This window comes from Hippoglossus stenolepis, chromosome 21 (genome assembly GCF_022539355.2).
Source record: "Hippoglossus stenolepis isolate QCI-W04-F060 chromosome 21, HSTE1.2, whole genome shotgun sequence".
In the NCBI taxonomy this organism is placed as follows: Eukaryota; Metazoa; Chordata; class Actinopteri; order Pleuronectiformes; family Pleuronectidae; genus Hippoglossus; species Hippoglossus stenolepis.
Window position 1 is genome coordinate 6,742,574 of NC_061503.1, and position 25,603 is coordinate 6,768,176.

The 25,603-nt window shown below is 41.9% G+C and overlaps 1 protein-coding gene across 19 annotated transcripts in view; it reads left to right on the top strand.

The window, feature by feature from the left end:
• The window catches only part of mrtfab (myocardin related transcription factor Ab), a 44,441-nt gene that overhangs the window by 12,788 nt on the left and 6,050 nt on the right, over nucleotides 1–25,603 (top strand). For 4 of the 19 annotated variants that reach the window (XM_047338294.1, XM_035145625.2, XM_047338298.1 and 1 more), the window contains 9 exons: nucleotides 16,142–16,207; nucleotides 21,154–21,209; nucleotides 21,418–21,493; nucleotides 22,134–22,295; nucleotides 23,085–23,239; nucleotides 23,381–23,509; nucleotides 23,705–23,764; nucleotides 24,346–24,530; nucleotides 24,982–25,153. In XM_047338294.1, the coding sequence (XP_047194250.1) occupies nucleotides 16,142–16,207; nucleotides 21,154–21,209; nucleotides 21,418–21,493; nucleotides 22,134–22,295; nucleotides 23,085–23,239; nucleotides 23,381–23,509; nucleotides 23,705–23,764; nucleotides 24,346–24,530; nucleotides 24,982–25,153 (1,061 nt within the window). Of the gene's footprint in view, nucleotides 1–8,585; nucleotides 9,337–11,696; nucleotides 12,719–16,141; nucleotides 16,208–16,421; nucleotides 16,458–21,060; nucleotides 21,210–21,417; nucleotides 21,494–22,133; nucleotides 22,296–23,084; nucleotides 23,240–23,380; nucleotides 23,510–23,704; nucleotides 23,765–24,345; nucleotides 24,531–24,981; nucleotides 25,154–25,603 lie in introns of those variants that run through there. The other 15 variants (XM_035145621.2, XM_035145622.2, XM_035145624.2 and 12 more) reach the window with 11 other exon arrangements.

Consider the following 25,603-nt stretch of genomic DNA (forward strand, 5'->3'; position numbering starts at 1 on the left):
AAGTCTCAGAGGTGATTTTCAGATCGAATCTAAACAAGCACAGACCAAATGCTGCGTATTTTGGTGAATGTTAACTGTCTTCAGTCTAATAAACATGCATGCAGAAACACACTTATGCAACTGCCTGGCTAAAATCTTAAATGTGTCCAGCTCACCCCGCACACCCCACACACAACCACACACACCCACAAACTCTGCATGACTCACTACGGGGACACGGACACACACACACACACACACACACACACACAAACACAAACCTGGACATGCACTTACAGGCTTTGCTAGCCCTCTATTTTCACTGTGTTTTCTGACAGCATGGAATTTCAACAAGCTCAAACACACTCAAGAAGTTTGATTTGTGATCCAGTAAATTACTGTTGGATAATGAGAAGTGTGAGGGCAGAGCCAAACAGCCCTGTTCAGATCTGTAGCCTAAAGCTAAAGAAAAGAATTTGTATCAGCTCTCGTATGTCTGCAGCAGGAACATGGTGCCTGCACACCCAGTGTTACAAGCCCACTCATGTAGCTCAGTGATCTGAAAAGATATACACACACACAAAAGCTCACACTTAATGGATCTTATGTCAAGCACTTGAGGGCATCAGTGTTACAACACGCAAAATGGAGAAGATAAGGATGCCCGCGGCTGTTGCACACTCTCACGCTGTTTTTATATATGAACTCTGGGAAATGTCTGAAAAATTGGGAGTTTGGCCATAAAAGCCCAAATTTGGTGGGAAAGTTGAGTCAGAGAATCAAAGCAAACGGAGGCTTCGTATTATGAAAACAGGCACAAATCAAATGAGAAATCAGAATTAAAGGCCCCAATAAAGCTTAATAAACAAACCAGACAAAAAGTACACATATTCTAATTGAATGGCACCTCTTTTTCATCCTGAGAATTTTGTATTCTTCCAGTTTCCTGCCCATCGCATTGGAAATGTCATCATGCACAGTCGCGTGTGTTGAATATTTATATCATATCACATGGGCTCACTCTGACATTTTTCGGACATTTTACTAGGGTGCTGGCAGGTGACGTTGCAGAAAATGTCCAGAGCAACTGACATTTTAGTTTTTCACATAGATCAATATAGAGATACATTTCTAGAAAATGTCCGGACTTCAGTGCATGTCTGAAAGCAGCTTCAGACACTTCCATTGTTGTTAATGACATTGTTGTACTGTTTGAAAATGGCATCAAGAATTGAGTGACGATAAGTAAAGGATGATTTTGTAGTTTAAATGCTGCACTACTCTGCTCGTCAAACCAACCCGACATTATCCACTTCAAACCCTCTACTTTTAAAATATTTGAATTACTGTACATGCAGTTAGAAGCTCCTGCTGTCTCCTCCGACATGCAGCTACACAAACATGTGTCCTCGAGTCGTATTAGTTTGTGCCTCTTCTCCAACTCAACTCGCTCTGGTGTTTCTGAATAATAGATCAGCCATTAGCCTGTGACTCACCTGACTACAGCAAGTGTGGCACACTTAACGTTAGCAGACAAATGTAACAGTGGTCACTGTGAGCTGACAGGACTCCTGTTGTTTTTGTAAGATTACTCAGATGCTGAGACATGTGCAGGAGAAAATGACTTGGTCTGTAATTTTTTACCCCTTAACATGATTTTCAGACAAAAAGACCTGAGAGATAGTTTTCTCTGGTGCCAGAGTAAGACTTTCTTACACAAACAGAAAACTTTGTTGATAACAGCAGATACCATTAGCAGAGTCACCGGGGAAAACCAGGAGGGCTGGGTTCCTTTCTCTTTAATTTGCTCGTCTCTTTGGCCACCAGTGTGCACCCGCTGTCAGATCGACAAAAGAACACAGCTGTTTGTGCTTGGATTGAAATACTCAGGGTCATTAAGGACTCATCACGGCCACTTGATACCTCTGCACTCCTGAGTGCTGTGAATGGGTCGGTGTCTTGTCTTTGTTTTTTGGCTTCAGCAGTGTGGTAACTTGATGAAAACACAGCAAACTTTAAATTTATGAATCTTTGATGAATGGACACTAAAGCTACTTTCAGAAACATACTGAACTCCAGATAATCTTTTGAAATAGTCTGGAGTGGCTGTATGAGAGAGTGCAATATTTGTCCTAGTCACTTTCTCTGGACATTCTCTAGAGTTTCCAATGCCAGCCTCCTTTATTAAAACTCTGGAAAATGTCGAAGTGAGCCCACAGAGAATACAGCAAGAGATTATCAGGAGGATTCACCGCAAGTGAGTGGGCAAGAGATGATGTTCAAACACCCGGCAGACGCAAAACGGAAAAAAGAATATAATACAAATATCTCAGGAAAAAGAGGTGACCACACACATAGAAAACCCAACAAAGATCTCAACTTGGAAAGACAACGAGATTTGAGAGCTTTTAGTGATAAGGGCTGATGTCAATGTACTGGAAAAAAACACATGATCTCTGCACCAGAATGAATACCTTGCTGGTGTGTTCTGGATTCTTTTGTTGTTGTGAACGGGTCTGACAGGATAATCTCCTGCTGCGTTGTTCATATATGAAAGGCAAACTCTGGAGAAAGTCTTTCTTAGATGCATAATCAAGTATTATGTGTAACTAAAATATAAAGTTTATATAAGCATCTCATTTACAAAAACTAGAAACCTGTGGCCCCATTAAAGGCTGATGTCATTTTGGTTTGGTTGTTGCAGGACTGAAATGGAAACCAGTCGTAAAGGAGAAAACAAATGTGGGCTTCAGCTATAACTAGGGCAGGAGGTTGGGGGGATTTGTGATAATAAAAATGAATTTCAGATGTTGGAGTTATGTAACCATGTGTTACAAAGCCGTCACCACAGGGAGCAGGGAACACCCCTCTCCAGCACAGGCACTCTGTTTTCCTCTCTGTCTCAGACTTTACTCCTCTCTGAAAATCTCATTTGCTGAGCATGACCTCAACTCCCCTTCTCCTTCAGTCTAGTCTGTTTTACAGTGAAGCTTCATCTTACCAGATGCTAACAGCTTCCAGCTGGCCGGTGGCTCCATCTTTCATTCAACACTTCTGCCTTAGATGCCCCTCTCTCCTTCATCAGGGGACAATCAGACCTCAGTTGGACTTTTTATTGACCAGATGTGACACAGTGGTGGGTGTGACTGCGGGTTGGTCAACAAAGACCCTTTGACCATGCATGTATGATGGCTTTTAAAGGGCTTATTTTTTTTACTCACTTCAAAATTAACCAGCATACAGGTGGCCTCTTTGAGTTTTCTACAATTATTTACCTTCTTTAGTGAATAGTGAATAATTCAACATGAAATCAGACATCTATGTTATAAGCATCACATTTATACTAGACTATAGGCTGGTCTTCCCTACTGCGTCTATTTTTTTTAATGGATATTTCCCCCTCTTTTTTCTAAATTAAAGTCTTTGGTACCAGTGGTAACCAAACATAGAGCAACAGGAATATAGCTGCCATTGTTGTTTCTGGGCGTATAAGTGTGCATAACCTTCTTGATGTAGGTAATAAAGTTATGAGCAGCAGATATTTCTAACACGCCTTCAAATGGCTCCAGCAGTATTGGAGAGAAGGACGAAAAAGAAAGAAAAGCTACATGTCTTTACCCCTTGGGTGTTTAATAGTTTGAACTGTCTATGGCTCTAAAAGTTATGATAACATTGTACAAACAAACAGTCAGATGACCATATATGTTGAAAACAAATCTCAGGGTTAAACCTATTTGGAAGAGAGAATGAAGTTGACTGGTAAAATTGTCAAAAAAAAATTTGGTTGTGAATATCAATTATAATTTAAAGACCGACTTTGAGCTACCTGACTTGCTCAACTTGTTTTAATCAAGCTCTCCCTGAGCAGTGACTGATTATTAGCAGCATTGTGGGTTCCAAATAAACTTGTATCTACTGTAATTACACATAACTGTTGGCTTGGTGGCTCAGTGGTTAGTACTCCAACTTCCTCCCTCAGTCCAAACACATGCAGACTGGGGTTAGGTTAATTGGAGGTAGGTGTGGATGAAATTGTGAATGGTTGTTTGTCTTTGTTTGTTGGCCCTGCGTTACGCTGGCAACCTGTCCATGGTGTACCCCACCTCTCGCCCAATGTCAGCTGGTATTGGCTCCAGCTCCCCCCTGTGAATCTCAAAGGATAAGCATCGTAGATAATGGATGGATTTAGGCTTGATTGTCTGACTATAGTTGTTGTTCTGTGTTTCCAAAGTATGCTCCTTTCAAAGATCTCAGCAATTAATATTGTTGGTATAATGTTATCAGAACTTAGTTGTTTTCCTGTAATCTACACTTTAAATTAGTAAAAAAACAAAAAAAGTTCACTCTTCTCTCACTTTGAAGCGAGGAGCCATGTTATCAGCTGAAAAGAGAATTATTATTTCTCTCCGGAATGCAGCTAAAGAGCGTTGGTCATGTAGGGAAAATGCATCCAGTTGTACTATTGCTTCTTCTGCAAACACATGAAGTGTTGGCTTACAAGCTCCTTGGCAGTGAGTTTACATCTTCCAGGACAAACTCTCTGTGTTTGTGCTCTTCCAGTACAAACACAGTAAGTGATTAAGTGCAGGATTGCTATTGCAGCATTTGCATCAAGGTTTTATGCCAGATTCCACTTCTGTTCCTAATGAGTAAACACACAGCTGCCATACAGCTGTCAGTCTCCTCAGTGTGAGCGCCTCTGTTCAGATATCATTAACAAGACTCCTCAGGCTATGCCTCTTTACGGTTCAGAAATGTCTGTGGATCAACACAATGAAAACCTGGGCCTGATGTCAGTGTTGAGACACAGCCAAATTCAAACAGTGCTGGTAAATTCCACAGCAAAGCGGGTGGGAGGGACCAGGAAGTAAAGGAAAAAACACCTTAAGTTTTCACTGCTGGAATGTTAATCGCTGGTGTGACCTGTGAGACTGACATTTAGCCTGGCTGGCTGCTCAGCAGGTCATGTTTTGTTTGGGTTTTCTGTACACAGAATATTGTATAAAGTTTGTTTCTTTTAGTTTCGGAAATATCTGGTTAAAGAATAAAAATGCCTAATATTACAAACAAGAATTCCAACTTTCTGCTTGACAAAATTGATTGGCTGTATAACACTGAATATGAATGGTTACGATACTATCTCAATTCTGCTGCAAACTTGCAGAAGAGTAAGTAAAGAGGAGACATTGATAGAATATTTTATTTGTTTCCATGATCTAAATAAAGCATGGAGGAGGAGCTACCATAAATATAGAAAGGGTGAGAGATGGGGACAGAAATTCATGGTCAACATGTTAAATATATTTTCCTCACTCGCTCCTCATGTGGTTCAGACTTGCCTGGTCTTGTTTGTTGGTGGTGACTGGGGAGGTTTGCAGAAACTGCTAATTTTTGCTTAGAGGTTAATGGAATGCGGTGGGGTAATTGTTTTGGGCAAGTCTGAAGAACACGCCATGCTCTGTGCAAAGAAGGTCATGATGTTCCACGACCAGGTAGAAAATGAAAAACATTTCGGCTGTAGACAGTTTATCTCCCCAACTTAAGCTGTGTGAAGATAAACAGAGCACCAGTGGGAGGACTTGGTGTATTTTTGCAGCTGTTTAATTGTGGTGCTGATGTTTGGAATGCAACAGCAACTAGTAGTGAACTCAGAGGGTTAATATACTGAATAACACATTATCTCCTAAATAATTATATGCTCTAATTGAAGAAGCACTCTGGCACAGGGAGCCAGTGTTAAACATTTGGACCCATATTCAGAGTTAGAACACTGTCTTGTCTTCAGCTTTTCATCTGGGGATGTGGTTGATAGTATTTTTATTCCTCTGCATTGTGTTTTCAGGTTATCCAGCCATGTTTGTGAACATGATATCTTAAGAGCGCCTTGAGGGACTTTCTTCAAATTAGGGACAAAAGTTCACTTGCACTCAAGACTTTGCTTTTGATGGTCCAAGGTCACTGTGATCTCACACAATCCTTTTTTGCCTCATGAACCCCTTGTCTAAACAATGCCATGAGAGAATCCTTAAAAGATTGGTTCAAATGTTCGCTTAGCCAAAGTGATCAAATTGTTAGATACGGGTGGTCAAAGGTCACCGTCACTGTGGTCTCACAAAACATGTTTTTGGCTTCCTGAACATGATGTCTCAAGTCTGCCCGCAGGGAATTTCTTCAAATTTGGACCAGTTGTTACTTGGACTCAAAGATTAGCTGATTAGACTCCAGTGGTCAACGGTCATGGTGACCTCATATCTGTCTGGAAAAAATGTATGTACACTTAAACAGCACTGGTTGATGGAAGCATAGGGCGGTAATTGTTGTTCAGTTTTGACACCTTCTCTCAATCTTCAAATGAACTACCAATGTATTTAGTAAAGATACAAATAAACACAGAAACTTTATTTCATACAGACGTTGATCCCATTGATTAAAACTTGTTGGGATGGAGCCCCATGAGAAGCAGCCCCCTTGGGGGTGCCTTAGATGAGCCTTCGACACTGGTGACAGAGGGGGTGGGAGGGTCACAACCAATGACAGCAGAGAGAAACAACATATTTAAGGTGGTTGATATTCTCCAGCTCATTAGATGATTGTAAAGCCCCCTGCACAGAACCAAGTGGAATCATTGGATAATAGCAGAGAGGTGGGGCCTCAGTGTGCTGATGAGAAAAGAGTGGTTGACAGTTGTCTTCTTGCCTGAACATTTGTAGAATCTCTTTCTATGTTGTTTTTGTATGTTTATTTGTGTGTTGCCTTTGTGTTTGCCTGTAAGCTTCAACCGTGGTTTGGATGCCACTTAAAAAGAAACCACCACTTTTTTTTAGCTGTTTATCTTCCTGGTGGTCATAATGACCAACTGGAAGCAGTGGGGGAGTTTTCCATTCATTTACACACCCACAGGAAGTCTCCGAGTCACTATTCCAGCAAGATCTTCATGCTGTAATTGTATCCTGTCTGCTTGCAGAAAAAGAAGTGTTTTTCTTTTTTTTTTATTCCCAAGAATATTTTTCAGTGACGGATAAGGCAAGACTCTGATTAGGATGTCCAAGGTCAAATAGCTTCACTGGAATTTTCCCAAAGCCAGAACTATGATAACTTGTCTTACTAAAGTTTCAAATTACCACTGAATCGAATGGTTGTGATTACATTACTAAATCACTGTACATAAACAGCATGTAAAAGCATCCTACTGGTGGTGTAGATTGTAAATATTGGCAACCCTCCAGGGAATGAGGCCTGCTGGGACGTTTTGGCCTGTTCTCACAAAGTCAGTTTGGTTTGGGTTAGAATTAGGTTTAGTTGTGGTGTGTGTGTGTGTGTGTGTGTGTGTGTGTGTGTGTGTGTGTGTGTGTGTGTGTGTGTGTGTGTGTGTGTGTGTGTGTGTGTGTGTGTTTGTGTGTGTGTGTGTGTGTGTGTGTGTGTGTGTGAGAAACCACACAGTGACATCCAAATCCCAGAGTGTGTTGTCATCTGTGTTTCCTGTCCAGACTGTGACTCATAACAGCAGGTGGACTTTAATCACACACTCATAACAGACAGTTATTGTAGAAACCAGCCACTGTTTGTTCAAGGTGTTGCCTGTGTTTTCAGGTGTGTCACCTGCGGAGCAATGTGCGGATTGACCATGGTGTCGCACTGTGTGCTGTGAGGGTCTAATGTGATATTTATGCGCAGGTCATTGTTTTATTAATACGTCGACTGCTCTCTGTGCTGCAAGTATAGTGGAGGAGAAAGGTATGAAAGCCATGCATCTCCCTTTTGTGTCATGCCTCATAAAGCATTGATTTAGTCCAAGGCATTGGGGCTTAAAGTTTGTGTGTCTGTGTGTCTATGTGTGTGTGTTTGCGGTGCCACGATGTGTGTGCCTCAAAGTAACCTTACCCTGGGATTGCACAGGTGATACCAAGCTGAATATAGCCCCTTTATAGCCAGCTGGCCTTTCTATTTAAAACAGTAGAGAAAGGAGGGGGGGGTTGGCGTATACCATCAGCATTCTGCAGGAGTCAGTTTGATGGTGGCAACGGGGCTGCGAACCAATCCAGAGTTTTTCAACAGGATCAAAATACAACTGCTTTGGTTCTCAGGTTGCACCAGGCCTATAACAAACATCCTTTCTCAAAACATATTTCCGGAGTCCCTTTGTGAGTAAGCTGCCTTTCCTCAAGGACAGACTGCTCCAAGAAAATTGTTTCAGAATTGCAGCGGTGATTGGATATCAATCAATCACTTTAAAAGAGATGTGATTCATCCCAGTATCGGATTCACTCAAGCATCTTTGACAAAGGTCGATTATGTCCTATGAGGTCATCGCTGAAAACCGTTACTGCCGCTTCTACTCATGCCATAAAACCTGCTCATAGATCGACTGAGTCACCATTTGAGAGAGCGAGCCTGTGTATTTAGAGGAGTTCAGAAAGTGTTAAAGAACTGATTTTTTGTCGTTGATGGTGTTTGTGTGCATGTATTTCACAGGGAGGAGGTTTGCATGTTGCAGCCCCCTCCCCTCAGCCTGTAACTGTGAATGAATAGCAACAGCTGAGCAGGAGAACTTTATCGGCAACACTCCCTGCTCGTGCGTGCGTGTGCGTGCGTGCGCAAGATTCAGGAGGAGCTGCAACCAGAGCAGTCTCTCTGGGCACTCTCTCTCTCTCTCTGCCGAGATCACTGCCGTCCTCTCTCCCTCCCCTGCTCGCTGCTTTTCAGTTTCCTCCCCTCTCGTCTCCCTTAGTTTTTTCATCCACAACTCGTCCCGTGGATTTCTTCACCCTCCCCTCCCCTTGTCTCTCTGGGCAACCTTCGCAGAGCAGTGCTGTCGTGACTTGCCGTCTGCCACTGCAAGGGAAAGAGAGAGCAGGAGGAAGAAAAGAAAGAAAGAGAAACTGAGACAGACCAATCGATTACTCTGGTACTGAGGAGGGTGAGAGAGACACTAGAGGAGAGGAGGTTGCAGTGTTTTTCCTGCTCGTTCTGGTTGTATGGGAGTCTTCTCCAGCACTTGATCCACATTCTTCCCTTTGAGAGAGAGGACATCGAATTGAAGGGACAGCTGGTGCTGTTTTGAGACAGGACTCGTCTTTCCCTCCCCCCTTCAGCCTAAAGTGCCAACATTTGGGACTTCGGAGGAGGACCCCCTTTTGCCCGAAAGGTTCAATGTTTACCAAAATAACAGATCTCCGTTCTGAATGATAATGCTGGACACCAACAACTGCCTGTCCTTTGAACTCTCCCCACCGGGCTCTCCTCCAATGGGAGACGACGTGGACATGGAGAAGGCAGGACTGAAGATGGATCATGACCGACATGTCTATCACAGCTTGAAAGAAGGTGGGCGATCGGGATATGCTCACAAGTTAACTGGTATGACTTGTGTTTATATGCCTCTGCAGGTTCATGTCAGTACTTCATGGCTTCATATAAATAGTTAATGGGGCTGTGCTAAAGATAAGAGATTCAGTTCATTGTCCTATGTAAGACGGAAGGAAGTTAGTGGTTATATGGTATCCCTGATAAACTTTCTCTGTGTTAAATTAAAGAAGTGTGGGTGACTACAAGAGGAAGTAACTTTAACCTATCATGTTTCAGTCACACTGCATGTTGTTCCAGGATTAAAGGTGCTCTGTGGCGTTTTCTTAGAAACACATATTAATGTTTATATTCAGTGTTGCTGCTGGCAGTCCATTTTCCACAGCAATCTGTAGATCAGTGGAACACAGTGAAACATCCACCAAGACTGTAAACACGTGCGTGCGAATGCATGTGGCAGATAACAAACGAAAGAAACTCCCTTAGAAAAATATTTCTACATTGCACAGTATTATAGGCTTTATGATGTTGGGACTCATTTTGAGATTTTGATGTGAGAAGTAAAACACAAACACTTGCACTAACATCTTGTTCTGTAGAAACGGAAAACTACGGCAGCCAATAGTAACATAATATATAAACAGTCAGTGCGACAATCGAATAAGCTTAAGATTGTTTATAACCAACTTTACAAGGGTAATAGAGATGACTGACTGCATGTGAAACAAAAAGATTCCTGGGAGGTTACACTGATGGAAGAAGGAGGAGGTTGAGTATAATGAAAGGAAGAAAAGGTCAAAAAAAAATTACAGAAAAAACATGCACTGTCACTTCATACATGACACTACAGCTGTCCACACTCGCTTTTATTCCTACCTGCTAACCTTTGCTTAAGTCTTCAAAGGTCTATATCTGTATCATGTCTAGAGCAAGTGTGAGTGACATGAACCACTTTAAGCCATGGAAGCTTTGGCAGTCAGACCTGTGTTCCTTGAACTTTTAAGATAATTAGTATTTGCTCCGATCCTCCTCGTCTTCCCAGAGCAGTGTGGCAGTGCGGAGGCAGTGGGAGCGAGTCCAAGGAGTGAATGGCTTTAACCTTGTATTGTTCCTGCCCTCTAGCCTCTTTCCGTTCTCGCTGCTGCATGAAACCTTCCAGGCTCGGCGTTCAACTCTCTGCTCAACCGATGCAATCAAACGACACAACCGTGCAAATGATGAGCTAATGCAGGAGAACATTAACAGGCTTTCCAAATACACCTATGCCATGTCTAATATCCTTTCAGAGAATCTGTGAGACTGGTGTTTGTGGGTTCGGTAGCTGGGTATGCGTCAGTGTATGATCAGATATATTTCTGTACCCACTTCCTCATCCAGTTCGGGCTTGTAACATTCTCCCTTCATGCGTGTTGCTATGGTGGGTGTGTGTTAGCTTAGCTATGCCAAGCCCGGGGGGGGTGTCTTTGGGGACGGTGACAACGTCAGACATGTTAAATCAGATCTAATGACACATGAGCGCAGCAGGATTAGCCCAGTTGGCCAACAAGAACCTGGCTCTGCCTCAGTGAGCTCCTCCTTCTCCTGACACCGCATTAACCTTAAATCTAAACCCGCTTTCAGGAGACTGTAATGTATGTGACCTCTGGATCAGTATAAGAATTCCCCGACAGCCACGGTGCACTGCTGTTAGGTCTGTAAACTGCAGAAGTTATAATGTGGAAAGTATTATTTTATTGTCTCACTGTACAAACAACTATCACACAACTTTTTACTGCGTGAATGAGTTATTTTATTTTTTAACCTCCACCAAGAATATTATGTTTTCATCGCTGTTTGTTGGTTGGTTTGCTTGTTTGTTTGTCATCAGGATTCACAAAAATGACTGGACTGATTTACACCAAACTCGGTGGAGGGATTGAAATGGTTTTGATGGGAATAAAGGAATTCTTTCATTTTCTATAACTTAGATAGGGCTCTTTTAGACAATCTCGTCAATGCTACATTTACATGGACACCAATATTCCAACTATTGACGTTATTCAGAATAAGATATTTCGATTATGGTATTAGCATGAGTTGCTAATAGACTACTCCTTTCATATTCCAGTTTACATGTTACAAAGCACAACCCGATTATAACTCATTACGTTCACTACTCCATTGCATTCTGCCAGTTGAAAAACCCCAACCTGAAATAGTTGAATGTACTAAGCTACTGTATACAATTTTGGATGCTTTCTTTGTAATTTTTCTAAAGCTACAACTCCCTTGTATTTTTGATCTATTCTTATTTACACCCAGGGCATGTGTCGTCATGCAATTAACTACCATTTGTCGATGTCGCCAAATGCTGCGATAACTCCTATAGGACATTGTAATGCAATTAAGACATCACCATAATGAGACTACGGTCAGAATACCTCTTGTCTTCATTTATTAATTACTTATGTATGACCTTATTTAGGTTAAGATAATCAGAAATGCTGTATATATGACAGTGTCTTATTTAGACTATTGGCTTAATGGGGTCAATATCAAAATATTGGTGTCCATGTAAATGTAGTCAATGTCTCAGGAAATAACGAATGAATCTTCAGGTACAAAATCGGACAAATTTACATGTTGAGATCTGGGAGTTTTTTGGTGCAGATTATCAGACCACTTCCTTTTTCGTTTATATCTCTGTTATAAGAGCTAGACAGATGTGCAGGGTAGGTTGGCCTTCGCAGAAGTATGCTCTCTACTGAGAATGACATTCTAGTGTAGTCTTCCATCCATTATCCATACCGCTTATCCTTTGAGGGTCGCAGGGGCAGCTGACATTGGGTGAGAGGTGGGGTACACCCTGGACATGTCACTAGCGTTTCGCAGGGCCAACATACAGAGAAAACCATTCACCCTCAGATTCATACCTATGGTCAATTTCGAGTTGCCAATCAACCTAAACCCAATCTGCATGTCCTTGGACTGTTAGAGGAAGCCGGGGTACCTGGAGAAAACCCACACAGGCATGGGAAGAACATGCATCTCCACAAAGAAAGGCTCTGTCCAAACCAGGATTCAAACAAGAACCTTTAGTGTAGTATTCATCAGGTGAAATATCAAGATTTGCATGCTTTTCTTTATTGCATAATAAAGAATTAAAACTTTTTATATGACAGTGTATGGGTGAGAAGACATTAAAGATAAATTAGCGAATGTGAAATAAAAAGTTGTTAGGTGGAGGCCAATTTAACACCCAGATCTCTAAATTAAGATGTGAAGTGTGATATAATTCTGACACTGGAGCTGTGAACCGACAGGAACCCAGTATGTTGCTCTCGAGCTCTTTCTAACTTTACTTCTCTGTGACTTTCACTGGCACGCTGTCTGGCAGCAGATCGGAACGGTGGTTTGAGATGCCGTCTTGAAACCAAAAGATTACAGGCTTGACAGAGTAAGCAAACCGATTGTTGTTCCTTCTGCTCGATCTAAAAGCTGTAAACGCAGCCGTCTCTGCTCTCTTGTCTGCCTCTTTCCCTCTGTGTTCCTTCACTCTGACTTTTTATGACTGCAGAGGCCAGTTTTGGCTGTGGCCTAGTGTCCTAATAAAACCTGCGCTGCCTTTTCATCCTTTTGCTTAAATTAACCAAAAATGGCCTTTAAACCTGATTTAAGCTCCAGAGTGTGTCCTGGTCTCCAAAAGACAAAGAATTTGTCATGTTTAATCTCAATTTGTTTCAGCTTTTTGCAAATACAGACATAACTTTCTACTAGATTTACACGCACGTGTGGAAGCAACATGTGACATTACTGTCATAGACGGACGGGTGGGCAGACTTTATTGACCCCCACCTGGAAAATGTATTTCAAGTTTTATTTTTATAAATTTATTATAATACATTTTTTTATTTATTTATTTATTATAGGTTATATTTAATTTTTTTATCTTTCAAATATTAAAATTTCTATTCTATAATTGATATATTCCTTACTAACTAATAGTGATATCAACTAAAGGCTAACATAGGATCTATAATTCGAACACTAGAACACCAGTTCTGCCTTTAATATTTATTAACTTTTTAGTTTCCATTCCCTTGAATCTTATTTTTTAACAACTTGATTGTTATTACTGCTTTCATCATATGGTTTGGTTTTCCCACATCAGCCCACGGTTTCAACACCTCTGCAGCTTTTCACACCATCACTAGCATGCATGAGGTATCACTGCGAGACTAATGCAATTTTCTTTCCTCTCAAACCACTGAGAAGATGGACTCAGTCATGGCCGACACTCGTTTTTAACTGATGCCTAAAAAGCCATTAGAGGCCAATGTCGCCACTAAACAGCCAATACTTGTGCTTCCAGTTCACTTATTGTCAGAGAGGAGGAATAAAGAGAGGAGTGTGAACGAGAGTGCAGGGCAGAATAAATAAGTTAACTGGAGTGTCCTTGGTGCGTGAAAGGAAGGAGCACCGAGTTTTGAGGCTGCAGAGGGGGAAGCGTAAGATTCTCTTTCCCAGAATAAACCTCTTCCCTGGAAGTGCCAAGTGGCGTGGCATCCTATCCTTCACTATGCCATGGCACGGTCAGCATATCTGTGTGTGTGTGTGTGTGTGTCTTTGCATGTGTGTGAGTGGATTCAGGCAACACGTGAGTGTATGTCCGCGTGCTTGGCAGAGAGGGAAAATTAATCTCTTAGCTGCCGCACGGATTGAACATATACATGAGCTCATCGGGCCCTGTTTAGTTCTCTGTGTTTACGCCGCTGAATGTGAACTGACATGTTATTGCTTCCAGAGGGGACTCTCTAGTTCTAGTCTGATCCCTCAAGATGTAAAGCATACACTTGTAAATATAACAGAGGGGAGCTGGGATCACCAGCGAGGATTTTGGAGCCAAAGAATGACATTTACTTGCACAGGCACTGACGTTAATTAATGGGACTTGCCGTGTTGCTGTCCAGGCCAGGAGAGTTTGTCATAACAGAGGGATAACACAGCAGCAGCTAGGCAGGGCGGCTAACTGGTTAGCTATCCTGTGAGCACCAGTGATGTCACTTTGTTAGTGGGAAGGAACAGGTGCTGCTTGTCCTCAAAGTAGCAAACGCAATCCTGGCCAGAAATTCTTGGGAAGCCTCGGTGGTGTGTTCCACTTCACACACACACAAACACACAAAACTCCAGCAAGGACGACTTGTGCGTGTTAAACCAGTCACAGCTGAGTGGAGCTGGGCTGAAACTGTGTCATGGAAAGTATATTTGGTGGAGCAGCATATTCATTCCTTCCTCTGATTGGATCAATCTCTGCGATCTTAACATAAGGACGATCAGAAAGTGTGCGTCACATCAACAGGCTGTTTCAGCGGAAGTGTAATGCAATACCAGTCAAAATCAACCTCAGATAAAACATCATAGTATAGTTGTGTGCAGTGAAGACTTTGTGTGACTGCTTTGTATATTTCTGTCACAGTCTGTGATCACACCTTGAAGTGTCTGTGTGGTTGATTGAAAGGTCAAACTCACTTCCTTAAAATGTCACTGTGTTGCAAGAAACTGTAACAAGCAGCAAGTTATAAAATACAATGTACTTGCCTGACCCTGCAGCTTTCCACATTTAATTTATTATTCTGTAAAAGTTCATGGCTGTGTCTAAAACATTTTTAATTTCACTGCTCAGTATATCATTATTTTTCTATCTTTATTGAAGAGCATGATCTTTTAGTTTGAGACCAGTACTTGATTGATTTCAGGTTCAAATTTTGTAACGCTTCCGCTCAAAACCCTACTCTTGCACTTAGATTCGCTTTGCTTGTGTTTAAAATGTGCGATTGCACTCCAGCATTTTTTGCTTCGACAGATCTCCTGCACTCACGCTGCTTGTTAAAATATCTGCCCGCACGGGACTCTTGAAGAAGTGCGACAATTTCATTTGTCAACACTACACCTGGTATTCTATTGGTCATTTATCTGGTTTTCCTAATATAAGCACAAACATGGGCTATTTGAGTGTGAGCGCAGGTTTTTGAGTGAAAGAATTACAAAATGTGAAATCAATAAGTCCTCTTAAACGGTGAGACCATGCTCTTGAATAAAGATAGTGGAAAAAAACACATGTTGTTTTTGATTTAAAATTCAGTGTTTGTGATGAGGCTAGAATCAGAGATAAGATTTCAGCTCAGGAGATTATATTTAAAATGTGTTCAACTTTAAAAAGTACAAAGATGAGAATGACAACTAAAGTTTAGTGTTTGCTAAAGGGTCAAACATGCTCCAGCTCTTTGTGTTCATCATCGTGTTCCTTAAAACTCTCTCTCCTAGTCTCTGTTATGTAAGCACTTCCTGTTTTGAAATGACGGCGCAATCGACCCATATGCTCTTTTTTTGGTGGGGGGTGACTGGGGCTGATTTAGTTTCAGTCTCCATTTTCATGTTTCTTTACACCATTTTGATGGTTCATTACTTTAGTGGCTGTACCTGCTTGATGTCCCTCTTTGATGAATGGTTACTTTTCCTTTCACACACATCTTTGTACAGAAAAAAGAAAAAGAAAAATTTGAGTAACAGGAAGTTTGTAGCACTCCGCCTCCTCTGTAGCTTAAAAAAAAAGAAGCAAGAGAGAAGGGGGAAATGGGCGGTTGAATTCGGTGCCAGAAAGAGCAGGTCCTCTTCATGTCAGTCCAAATGCATCTTGGTTCCCCCTGTGTGGCTACGCATCCAAACAATGCAGATGGACTTGTGCTCATTGGACGATAAGAGACAATAAGGAACCTTTAAGAGCTCAGAGCTCCATCGCTGCAGTGTTGTTGCTCTCACGGGCCATCACTGACTCTCTTTTCTCCTCTGTCTCCCCCTCACCTCCTCTGTTTCAATGCAGTCCTCCAGCTCAAACTCCAGCAGAGACGAACACGTGAGGAACTGGTCAGCCAAGGGATCATGCCACGTAAGTCTCTTTAGTGAGTGTATCAAAATGTACCGTGTTGTGCAACTTCCGTAATGCATCCTCAGTGTGGTTAGTTCCATATAATATGCATACATATGGGATCATTTTACATAAACAGTCAGTGATGCTCATGCTCTATAACAGAACAACAATGAAAAACTTATTGTGATGCTTCATAGAAACCTGATTAGGGCAGTGTGTCTTTGTCTTTCAGTGGAGGTCACAGAGTTTCCTTCTCCAGCATCAGACTGTATGTCAAACCCTGTCAAAGGTTGATTATGATACGTATACAATACCAGTGCTGAGCTATATGCATATGTGCCATTTATTCACATGCTGAGAAGCCGAGCCTTAAGCTGTATTATTTCTGTTTATCCACATTATAAACAGGATATTTTGGTAAATCTGTATCTGTTTGCTTGTGTTTGATATCAAAGCGTCTTCAGGGAATACAGTGTTATGAAGGTTGAGGCTCTTGATTAACATCCACTTTGTACAGAAAATGACAGCCCTTATCTACTTGTTACTGGAATGAATTTGTGCATTCTGTATGTGTCACATTTTGTGGTGTCTTTGCACCACTTTGTGTTATCAACTGAGGCAGCTTCCTCTTCTTCTGTATTCACTTCCTGTTTCGGAGTTCCACACATCACAAGTGGCAGGTTTCTTTTTTTATTATTATTCTTTTTTAAATGTTTCCCCTCTGTTAAATGCATCTATGGGCAGTAGGTAGCAGGCTTTTCAAGAAAAAATTACCCAAAAGTAAGGCAGGCACATGGACATGTAGGCCCTGACGATGTTGCTGTTTAGGTCGTGTTCAGAGAAACAAAAGATGCCAAGGCTAATACCCTCCCTCGCCAACCCGCCTTATTCTAATTTGTCCAGCCTTAGTTTCATGATGAACCAACAATTATTTTTACACTTATAATATCACAAGAGATGTCTAATGTAGTATTTTGCTCCATTGCTGCACTGTCTAGCTGTGTGCAGCACTATTTGCTGCCTACTTGCATGCATGCAGGCACCCCTGATACAGTAATAGATTAAATTAATTCTGTGGGAAACAACGCAAAGAAAGTGACAAATTATTGCTGCATCTGACCCGCCCATTTATTCAGATCCACTCCAAAATTTCATTCCTTGGGCCGTATCCAACCCCTCCACAAAATGTCATGGAAACAGTAGTTTCTGTGTTATCCTGCTTACTTACTAACAAACAAACGCTGATTAAAACACAAAGTAGATTGAAATGTGAATCTTTGTCAGTCATTGACAGTATTAAGACGTTAACATCTTTTTTTCATGTCCCTCTTTATTATATATCACTACTACTGTTTTCTAATGGTAACATCTGAACATGGATTTGCAGAGTCTATTAAAAAGTTTAGTTAATAAAAATGCACTTACAGTAACTAACCAGGCTCAGTTTGTATGCGTTAGGCATGAGAGAGTGCCCTGGAATAGACACTCAGGCCAAAGGCTTGTTGTGGTCCACATAAAAGAGTCTCACATTGGACCTTTTAGCTGTTACAGTAAATCTGTCTATGTGCTCCTTATGCAACCGGCCTCATGCCACACCATTAGCTGCTCTGGGATCAGCATGTACTGGTGGAATGTTTCACTGTCTAGATACTCGTCTGGGGAGATACAGAGATTAAAAACATAAAGAGAGAGAAAGAGAAGGCGTTGGTTTGTATGAGAGGTATTAAAAACAGTGTTTGAGCCCAACAAACAGCATTTATTTTTACTGTTGCCTTGAGACTCAGCAGGGTAGAGCGGAGGCTGTTCAGCTGTCACGGTCCCTTTTTGAATTATGGGACCATAAAGATCATATGAACTGCTGACGATCGAGGAGGGGAGGGTACATCATCATTCATCTACTTTCAGTGGAGTCGAATCACGATGATATGAACGTAAACAGTTCCCATATTCTGATGGTTTTATTTGTATCGTTGGCCAGCTGCAGAGGAGGCCGTGAGCGTTAGGATCTAATATAGATGATGTAAATGAGAACTTTCCACCCTCCTTCTCCCATATATTCTCGGGCTTGACCTCCCAACCTGCCGCAGTGATGGGCCTAAGTTGCTTCCGTGTCAATATCTGCTGTGTAAATATGAAGCAGGGCCTTTCTGGACCAGAGAATGTAAAAGAAAATAGTTACGTCGAATTAAGAGGTTAAATGCCTCGATGTATGGGTGAACAAGCAACGACAATGCTCCTCTGTCTTTGGTTTGGTGTGACGCATGTGTGACATACTGTAATTGACTGACGGGTCAGTGTCAGGGTAAAGTTTTTGCAAAGTTCTGTGAATCAGGTCATGTTCTAACTAATGAAAACAGATTATTTTCTAATCGTTTGCTTTTCTTAAAGGTTCCTTTCTTTTCCATTTTTAAGTTTCATTAATGTTGTCAAATATTTAAATAGTTCATCAGTAGCACCGGTTTGTTAGTATCGCTCTTGAATCAACAGATTTTGAGAAACACGGCCAGTTACTCAGTTTGCTCTTCAGGCTAAATCTCTGTTCTGTTGCCACTGAATTTCCTGTGATTGTGCATCTTGTCTGACTGCAGTCAGATACACAACACAGATCTTTGTGTAAATTACATAAGTGTAGCATAGTGATTGATGTTGCAGTTATAAAGGCCAGCTGTTCAGACATTCAGCTAAATCACATTTTACTTGTCCAGAAACAGAATAAAAATGTCAATTATCGCTGTATTATGAGATGGATCGCATTAGCATCCAAACCAAGCCGCAGCAGAAGGCAGCAGCTACAGTAAATATTAGAGTGGAAATATTATAGATACTGAGGTGGTTGAGAAGCTGGCAACTACATGGTAAGAGAAAAGCTCTTCTTTCGAGATGATAGTGACATGATCAGCTGACCCGTGGTCTGTTATTCTGCCGTCTTGTTGTGATCTTAAAACGGTTTGGTTATGTCACAACTGGTATGTGGATCTTCTTCGTTCGACCTCAGAGGTTGGGACACAGGAATGCCTCCCACCCCCACACCCAGTCATCTGTGGTACACATACAATTGATGCCCCGCTGTAGCCAGAAAGTCCACCCTCACACACCCTTGACAGGGATTTCACCAGCTATGGACCAATCGGACAATTGCTGCGTTACATCATGTAACTGCCACCGCCCTCTATATATCCTTCCCCAAATAGACCGAACCTCTCCACCGCCAAGGCCCAATAGTCCCCTTAAATTCAATCGAGCTGCACCAAATTTTACTCATAGATATCAGTCTTCTAAATGTGCCTGATTTAAAAAAAAAAAATTTTTTTTTTAAATTATCAAGATCCATGAATTATTCCCCTAGTTTCCCCTTGCTTAGAAACAGATTTACCTTTAGCCGCAGCGTACCCTCCTGTTCGGCCTGTATCATTGATTACAAGGCCAAAACATTTGATGACGCTGAGGTGCACAACTGAAGTTATGTCCCTAACAACCGCTGGTGGCCGCAAACACCTGCTAACATCTACTGTTGGTTGGTAACTTAATTTGTGCAGAAGACCTTCAAACATACAAGGGATATTCACTAACCAAACACAGGCCACAACTGGCGTGCTACATATATATGAATATCTGTTGTTACTCACAGACATTGACGCTCCCACCCACACATGAGATACATTTACGGCCAGTCATGGCTGAGCACAGTGATGAATGTAGATTTTCTTTATGCGCAGCAGTCTATCCATCAGTCCACCGTCTCCTCTGTCTTCATGCTCCTTCAAAAAAAAAAAATCAATGACGGGCAACTGGGCATCAAGAATTGATGTCTCTCACACTCCCGGGCCCAGTTCATCTATCAGACTTAATGCAGACAGTCGGCTTTGGAAATAGTTTGGACTCTCCACTCTCAATAAATCTCAGTAGTAAAAGTCAGTAGTGTATTCTGTTTAACTTTAAATCTATCATGAAACAGGGTTGATATGAGAAAAAAAAAGCTCTGGATTCATCAGGATATATGAGGATCTTGCATGAGAGAAGATTTCACTACATTCACTTGGGTGTTGAATTCACAGCCTCTAATCAGATCATGTGTAGCATCGACTCAAATGTAGATTCACAACAACATCTAACATCAATTCAAACAAAGACAAAGAATACGACTGTATGAAATAAATGTGAGCTGAACTCCCCTACGGGAGGTTAGTTACATTTGGGTTAATCAAACTGCTGAGTTAAGGGTTGACCATTCTTTGTCGGCTGAGTTACGTAGTCATTCTGGTCACCGGACATGCCCACAATTCCATTCATACTAAAATGTGGGGCTGTGTCGGTCTGGCGGTCCACGCTTGTGTACCTGATTTCAGATTACATTCCATCGGGTGGAATGGTTGTACCTGGAGCATGCGCAGTCACTGTGTACAGTAAATGCTGTCATAAGTTTTGAGCTGCACACAGGGGAAAAAATGATATCTCGCAATGTTGAATGGGTTCTTTCTTGGTTCACGTTCCATCCTTCCACCGCGTTTCTTGGTAATATGTTCTGTAGTTTTTGTGTAAGCCTGTTGGAAAACCAACCAGCAGACAGGAGAGAATACCTGTTTTTTATTGTGACTAACTCTTCATTTAGCTCCCTTCTGTCTTGTATCTTGTACCTGTCTGTGTATGTTTTTTATCCCCAGTGGGATTCATAAAGTTGTTTACATTAAATTTAATAACTTCCTTGGCGGAAAAAAAGAACTGTTTTCAGAGGACCTTTTTTTATTCTGCACACACAGCGTACTGAGAAGTGACCACTGTGTGTGGTTTAGAATAGCACCGCTGACCTTGTGTTGAAGCCACTTCCACTTTGACTCTGCCTTCCTCTATGGCTGTATCTGTTCTCTCCAAAGGTTCTCACATAGTCTTTTGCTCAAAGGAGCATCACATCTCCCATAAGTCAGTGAGAGCTGCACTCATCTCTCCTCATCCCTCTCTCCATGCAGCACTGAAGAGCCCGGCAGCCTTTCACGAGCAGCGGAGGCTTCTGGAGCGAGCAAGGGTGAGTGTCTTAAACACAGCATGTTACCTGCTCACAGGACGTTTGGAAATGTTGGATGCCATATAAACAGTATCAAAGTAGCACTTCTCAGATGTGATTGCACATTTATCGACCTGGTTGAGACTCTTTGTTTTCTTATCCTTCTGCTTGTGATCCTCTTTCTTCCATCTTCATTCCCACCATGATGTGTCTATTGTGTCTCCCCAAGACCGAGGACTATCTGAAGAGGAAGATTCGGTGTCGTCCTGAGCGCTCCGAGCTGATCAGGATGCACATTCTGGAGGGTGAGTTCTTACCTTCGAGTGAACTTTAGGAGTAGCAGGTTCAAGTTAGGTCGAAAGACATGAAACTTCATTTAAAAGGAACCATGCGTCCAATAAAAAGGAACAATTCTAGAGATAAGGTTAGTGTACAGTTCCTACTTCATAATTATTTTCTCAGAATTGAACTAGTCATAGTAGGAAAGCGCTACAGTACATGATCACTACAAAACTAATAGATCAGGTCTCAAGCTACTGTAAAGTGAGTTTGAAATAAGGCCTTTCCCATGCTCCTCAGTTACTGTATATCTGCATGTTTTTCTTCTAAGTTTGCAGTGCAGTGATGTGTTTGCTAAATATACCAGCTTGATACCGTTCAACTTCTTGGTATACTGGTAACTTCAATGTTATTTTCAGGTACCACCAATTTGCATTTTGATTGATAAACTTGAATACTAAACCAAAAAGTGCTTAAAAAGGCCTAATTATGCAGTATTGGGTCTTCAGAGGGCCGACTTCCTCTCCTCTGGATCTCCTCAAAATATTTAAAACGAATATCTCTTAATTTATATCCCACAGGTACAAAGCACTGCCATCTTGTTTTTGTTGTAGATCAAAATTAATTAATTGATCAGTTGACATTGCCCTGCTGTCTGCTCCACAGAGACCTTGGCAGAGCCGTCTCTGCAGGCTAAGCAACTGCAGCTGAAGCGAGCGCGACTGGCCGACAACCTCAATGATAAGATCTCCCACAGACCAGGTCCCATCGAGCTGGTTCACAAGAACATCCTGTCAGTCACCTGCTCTGTGCAGCACTCACTGCTGGGTAACTACACACACCGCATAACATTCACTTTTGTCGGGTTCTAAAATATGTTTGCAACTAGAAAATATGGGAAAACATCGTTTAGTCTAAACTAGACATTACCAACAGTTTACAGACTGCTCATTGTGTAAATGTCCTTGAAGAAAGTGCAAATAAGCAGGTTTAGATGAATACACATTTGCAATCGTTGGCACACACTCACAATTACATGGACACTCAGGATTAAACAAAAAGCTCTCGAAACACACAGCACAGATAAATATGTACACACGTACATTCAAACACCTTATTCATCCAGACTGAAAAATGTATCCTGTGTACTGCACTTACAAACACTTGTCACTTATTTCACTGATTAATACACTGATTTATGGATGCATGTTTAATTCATATGGCCATACAACTTAAGGATAGCAATGACCTGTAAAATGTGACGCATTTCCAACACACCTTTAGCCGAGCAATTACAACACCCAGGTATCTCCACACACATGTAATACAGTGTGGTGCGGGTGAGTGTATAAACACACACTGTAACCCCACACCTTTTGACGGAAATGACACAACTATGTTTGGACATAGTCTTGTTTTGAAACAATCCACAGTGTTGCATAATTTCTCTGAAGTCACTCATTGCTCTTTTACAAGCTTCATCACTTTGTGAGGACTAAACTGTTACTATTACTATCTTAAATCCGTGAGCTGTTTTCACTCTTCCACTGGCAACAAGTGTTGCCATAGTAACCTGGCTGTTTCGCTGAATGTGAAGATGTTTCTGCTCTGTCACAGATTCTCCAAAAGGAGAGAGCTCGTCTCTAGACGAAGACAGCAGTGATGCTCTGTCGCCAGACCAGCTAACCAATCACGACTCTCCCCTGAGTGCCATCCCTCAGCTGTCCCCCCCTGATGCACTCACCCAGAATGGGGACATTTCTCCCACACAGGTACCAACATACCATCATTTTATCAATTCAACTTAAAGTTAAACTAAAATCAGTTGAAATTAAATTGACGCAGTCTTTCATAAAGCAAAGCAAACAATGGATAAACATGATCACACCTTTAACCACTCATATTTTTCTCAGTTCGTCACTCAGGCCCCTCCTCCACCTCCTCCCCAGGTGAATGTCCCCGCTCTGTCGCCGCCCCCGAAATTGACAAATGGAACAACGATGATTTCAGCAAGTCCCCGCTCCTCTTCGGGACAGGTCAAGGTGCGCTGGTTATATTCCTGTCTTCCCACCCACAGTCGGGGATGTTGTACATCCTGCAGATTTGATGACTTGTGAATAAATGTGACCATAATCTTTGTGTTTTGAGCAGCTATAACTGGCTAACCCTCCCTCATCTCCTCATTTCCTCACTTCCGCCTCCCGACCCCATTTCTTACATTCTGTCTGCAATCTCAGGCCAGGAGCTCAGATCGTCCTCCACAAAGAAGCAAGAAATCAAAGGACAACAAACCCAAGGTCAGCGTGCTCTTTGTTGTCATCATTACAAGCGCTCACACAGGATTTATGGCTCTGACGGGTAATGTTTATCCAAAATCATGTTATATGACCAGACATGGAATAAGGGATGATGACAGCAGGTCAGCTTCTAGGAATTCAAATTGCGTTTCATCAGGATGCATTTCTCATGAACTTGCTTCGAAAACAAAGTGAGAAATACTGAAAGTGTCTCCTGAGATTTAGAAGGGTCACTTACAGGGCTGTTGTTTTGGTGTCAGTTCCTGTTGAATCACAAATTGATGTCTCTCAGTTTTGACATTTTACAATCATACAAGGAGAGATTTATAGTAGAAGCGGAAGAGATACCGTTTTCTACTGCCATAGTGTCTATACTGCACCAGAACAGAGTTTCTTACCTGGAAATAAGCTTTTGTTGTAGTTGTGCTATTACTAATGACATTTCCAGCGAAATGTACTGAAAGCACATGTCCAGTAACTTGTAGACCAAGACATTGCAGGATAATTATCACAAATCAATGACATCCATTAGTGTAGAAACATTAAATACATTTTTAACCCTCTTAATCATCTGGGTGCAGGTGAAGAAGCTGAAGTACCACCAGTACATCCCTCCAGACCAAAAGGCCGACAAGGAGCTTCCGCCGCCGATGGACTCATCCTACGCGAAGCTGCTCCACCAGCAGCAGCTCTTCCTGCAGCTGCAGATCCTCAGCCAGCAACAGCAGCACTACAACTACCACACCATCCTGCCCGCCCCTCCCAAGTGAGTGTCGGGCATGACTGTGTGTTTGTGTGGATAGTGTGTGAAGATTGGTTGTGGGGCTTATGTAAAAGGATCAAGAATTTTTTTCTTCCTCTTACTAAACCTGTGCTCAGACTTAATTTCTGCAGTGAAGCCTGCAGGCCGTTGTCTTCTTCCAAACGTTCAGCTGTGGCTTGTTGTGTCCATGTTGAAGGCTTTTTTAGATCTGGATCTTTAAGCAGTAGTCATGTATGGAAATGAGTCAGGCTTATGTTTAGACAGGCCTGTTTGTTTGTTGGTTTATTTTTAAAAAGAGTGGTTAGGTTGGTATATAAAAGGTTGGTGGAGCCTCAAACTAAGAATATGAAATTTGACTTAGTTTGAAGATGCGATTATTAAAAAGTCATTTTTAGAAGATCTTTATAAAATTAAATTTGAATATTCCTACTTCCTCTTTTCTTTCTCCCCTCAGGCCTCCAGCCGAGCAGTCCCCAACAACCAACTCTGGACCTTCCCCCTCCCGCAGCACTCCCTCCACGACCACCCCAGCCCCTTCCAATCAGAGCGCGGCTGGCCGTCAGAGCCAAACTGCAGTGGGAGGAGCCAAACCCACTACTCTGCCAGCCAACTTGGACGAGTTCAAAGTAAGTTTAAACTAATTTGAACTTTCAAGATTCATAAATGTTGTTGCAAGGAATCTTTATAACTCAATTTGTTTTTATAGAAGGAATTTTAACTGCCATCTGTTGTAGGAGATCAGGAAGTGTGTGTAGCTGATTATTACTAGTGATCAAGTCTGTAAATGACAACTAAGTGCATTGAATTTGCAAACCAGGAGTTTGAGAAATGGTTAATACACACCAAGTCTAAAAGTCCAGCTCAATCAGTGTAAACCTTTTGTTTGTTGCCCCCCAACATCAGTTCTGCCCACATACCTCCATGCATCTTTTCCATTGGCATTGTTGTCAAGCATTACATCCACTAGAGGGCAGCGGTCACACATGGTCCTCCACTTTTCCTTCGCGACCATACAACTCTGCCTGTAGTTTCCCTCCAGCTCAGCAAGTCTCTCCTCACAAAGTTCCACTATTCTC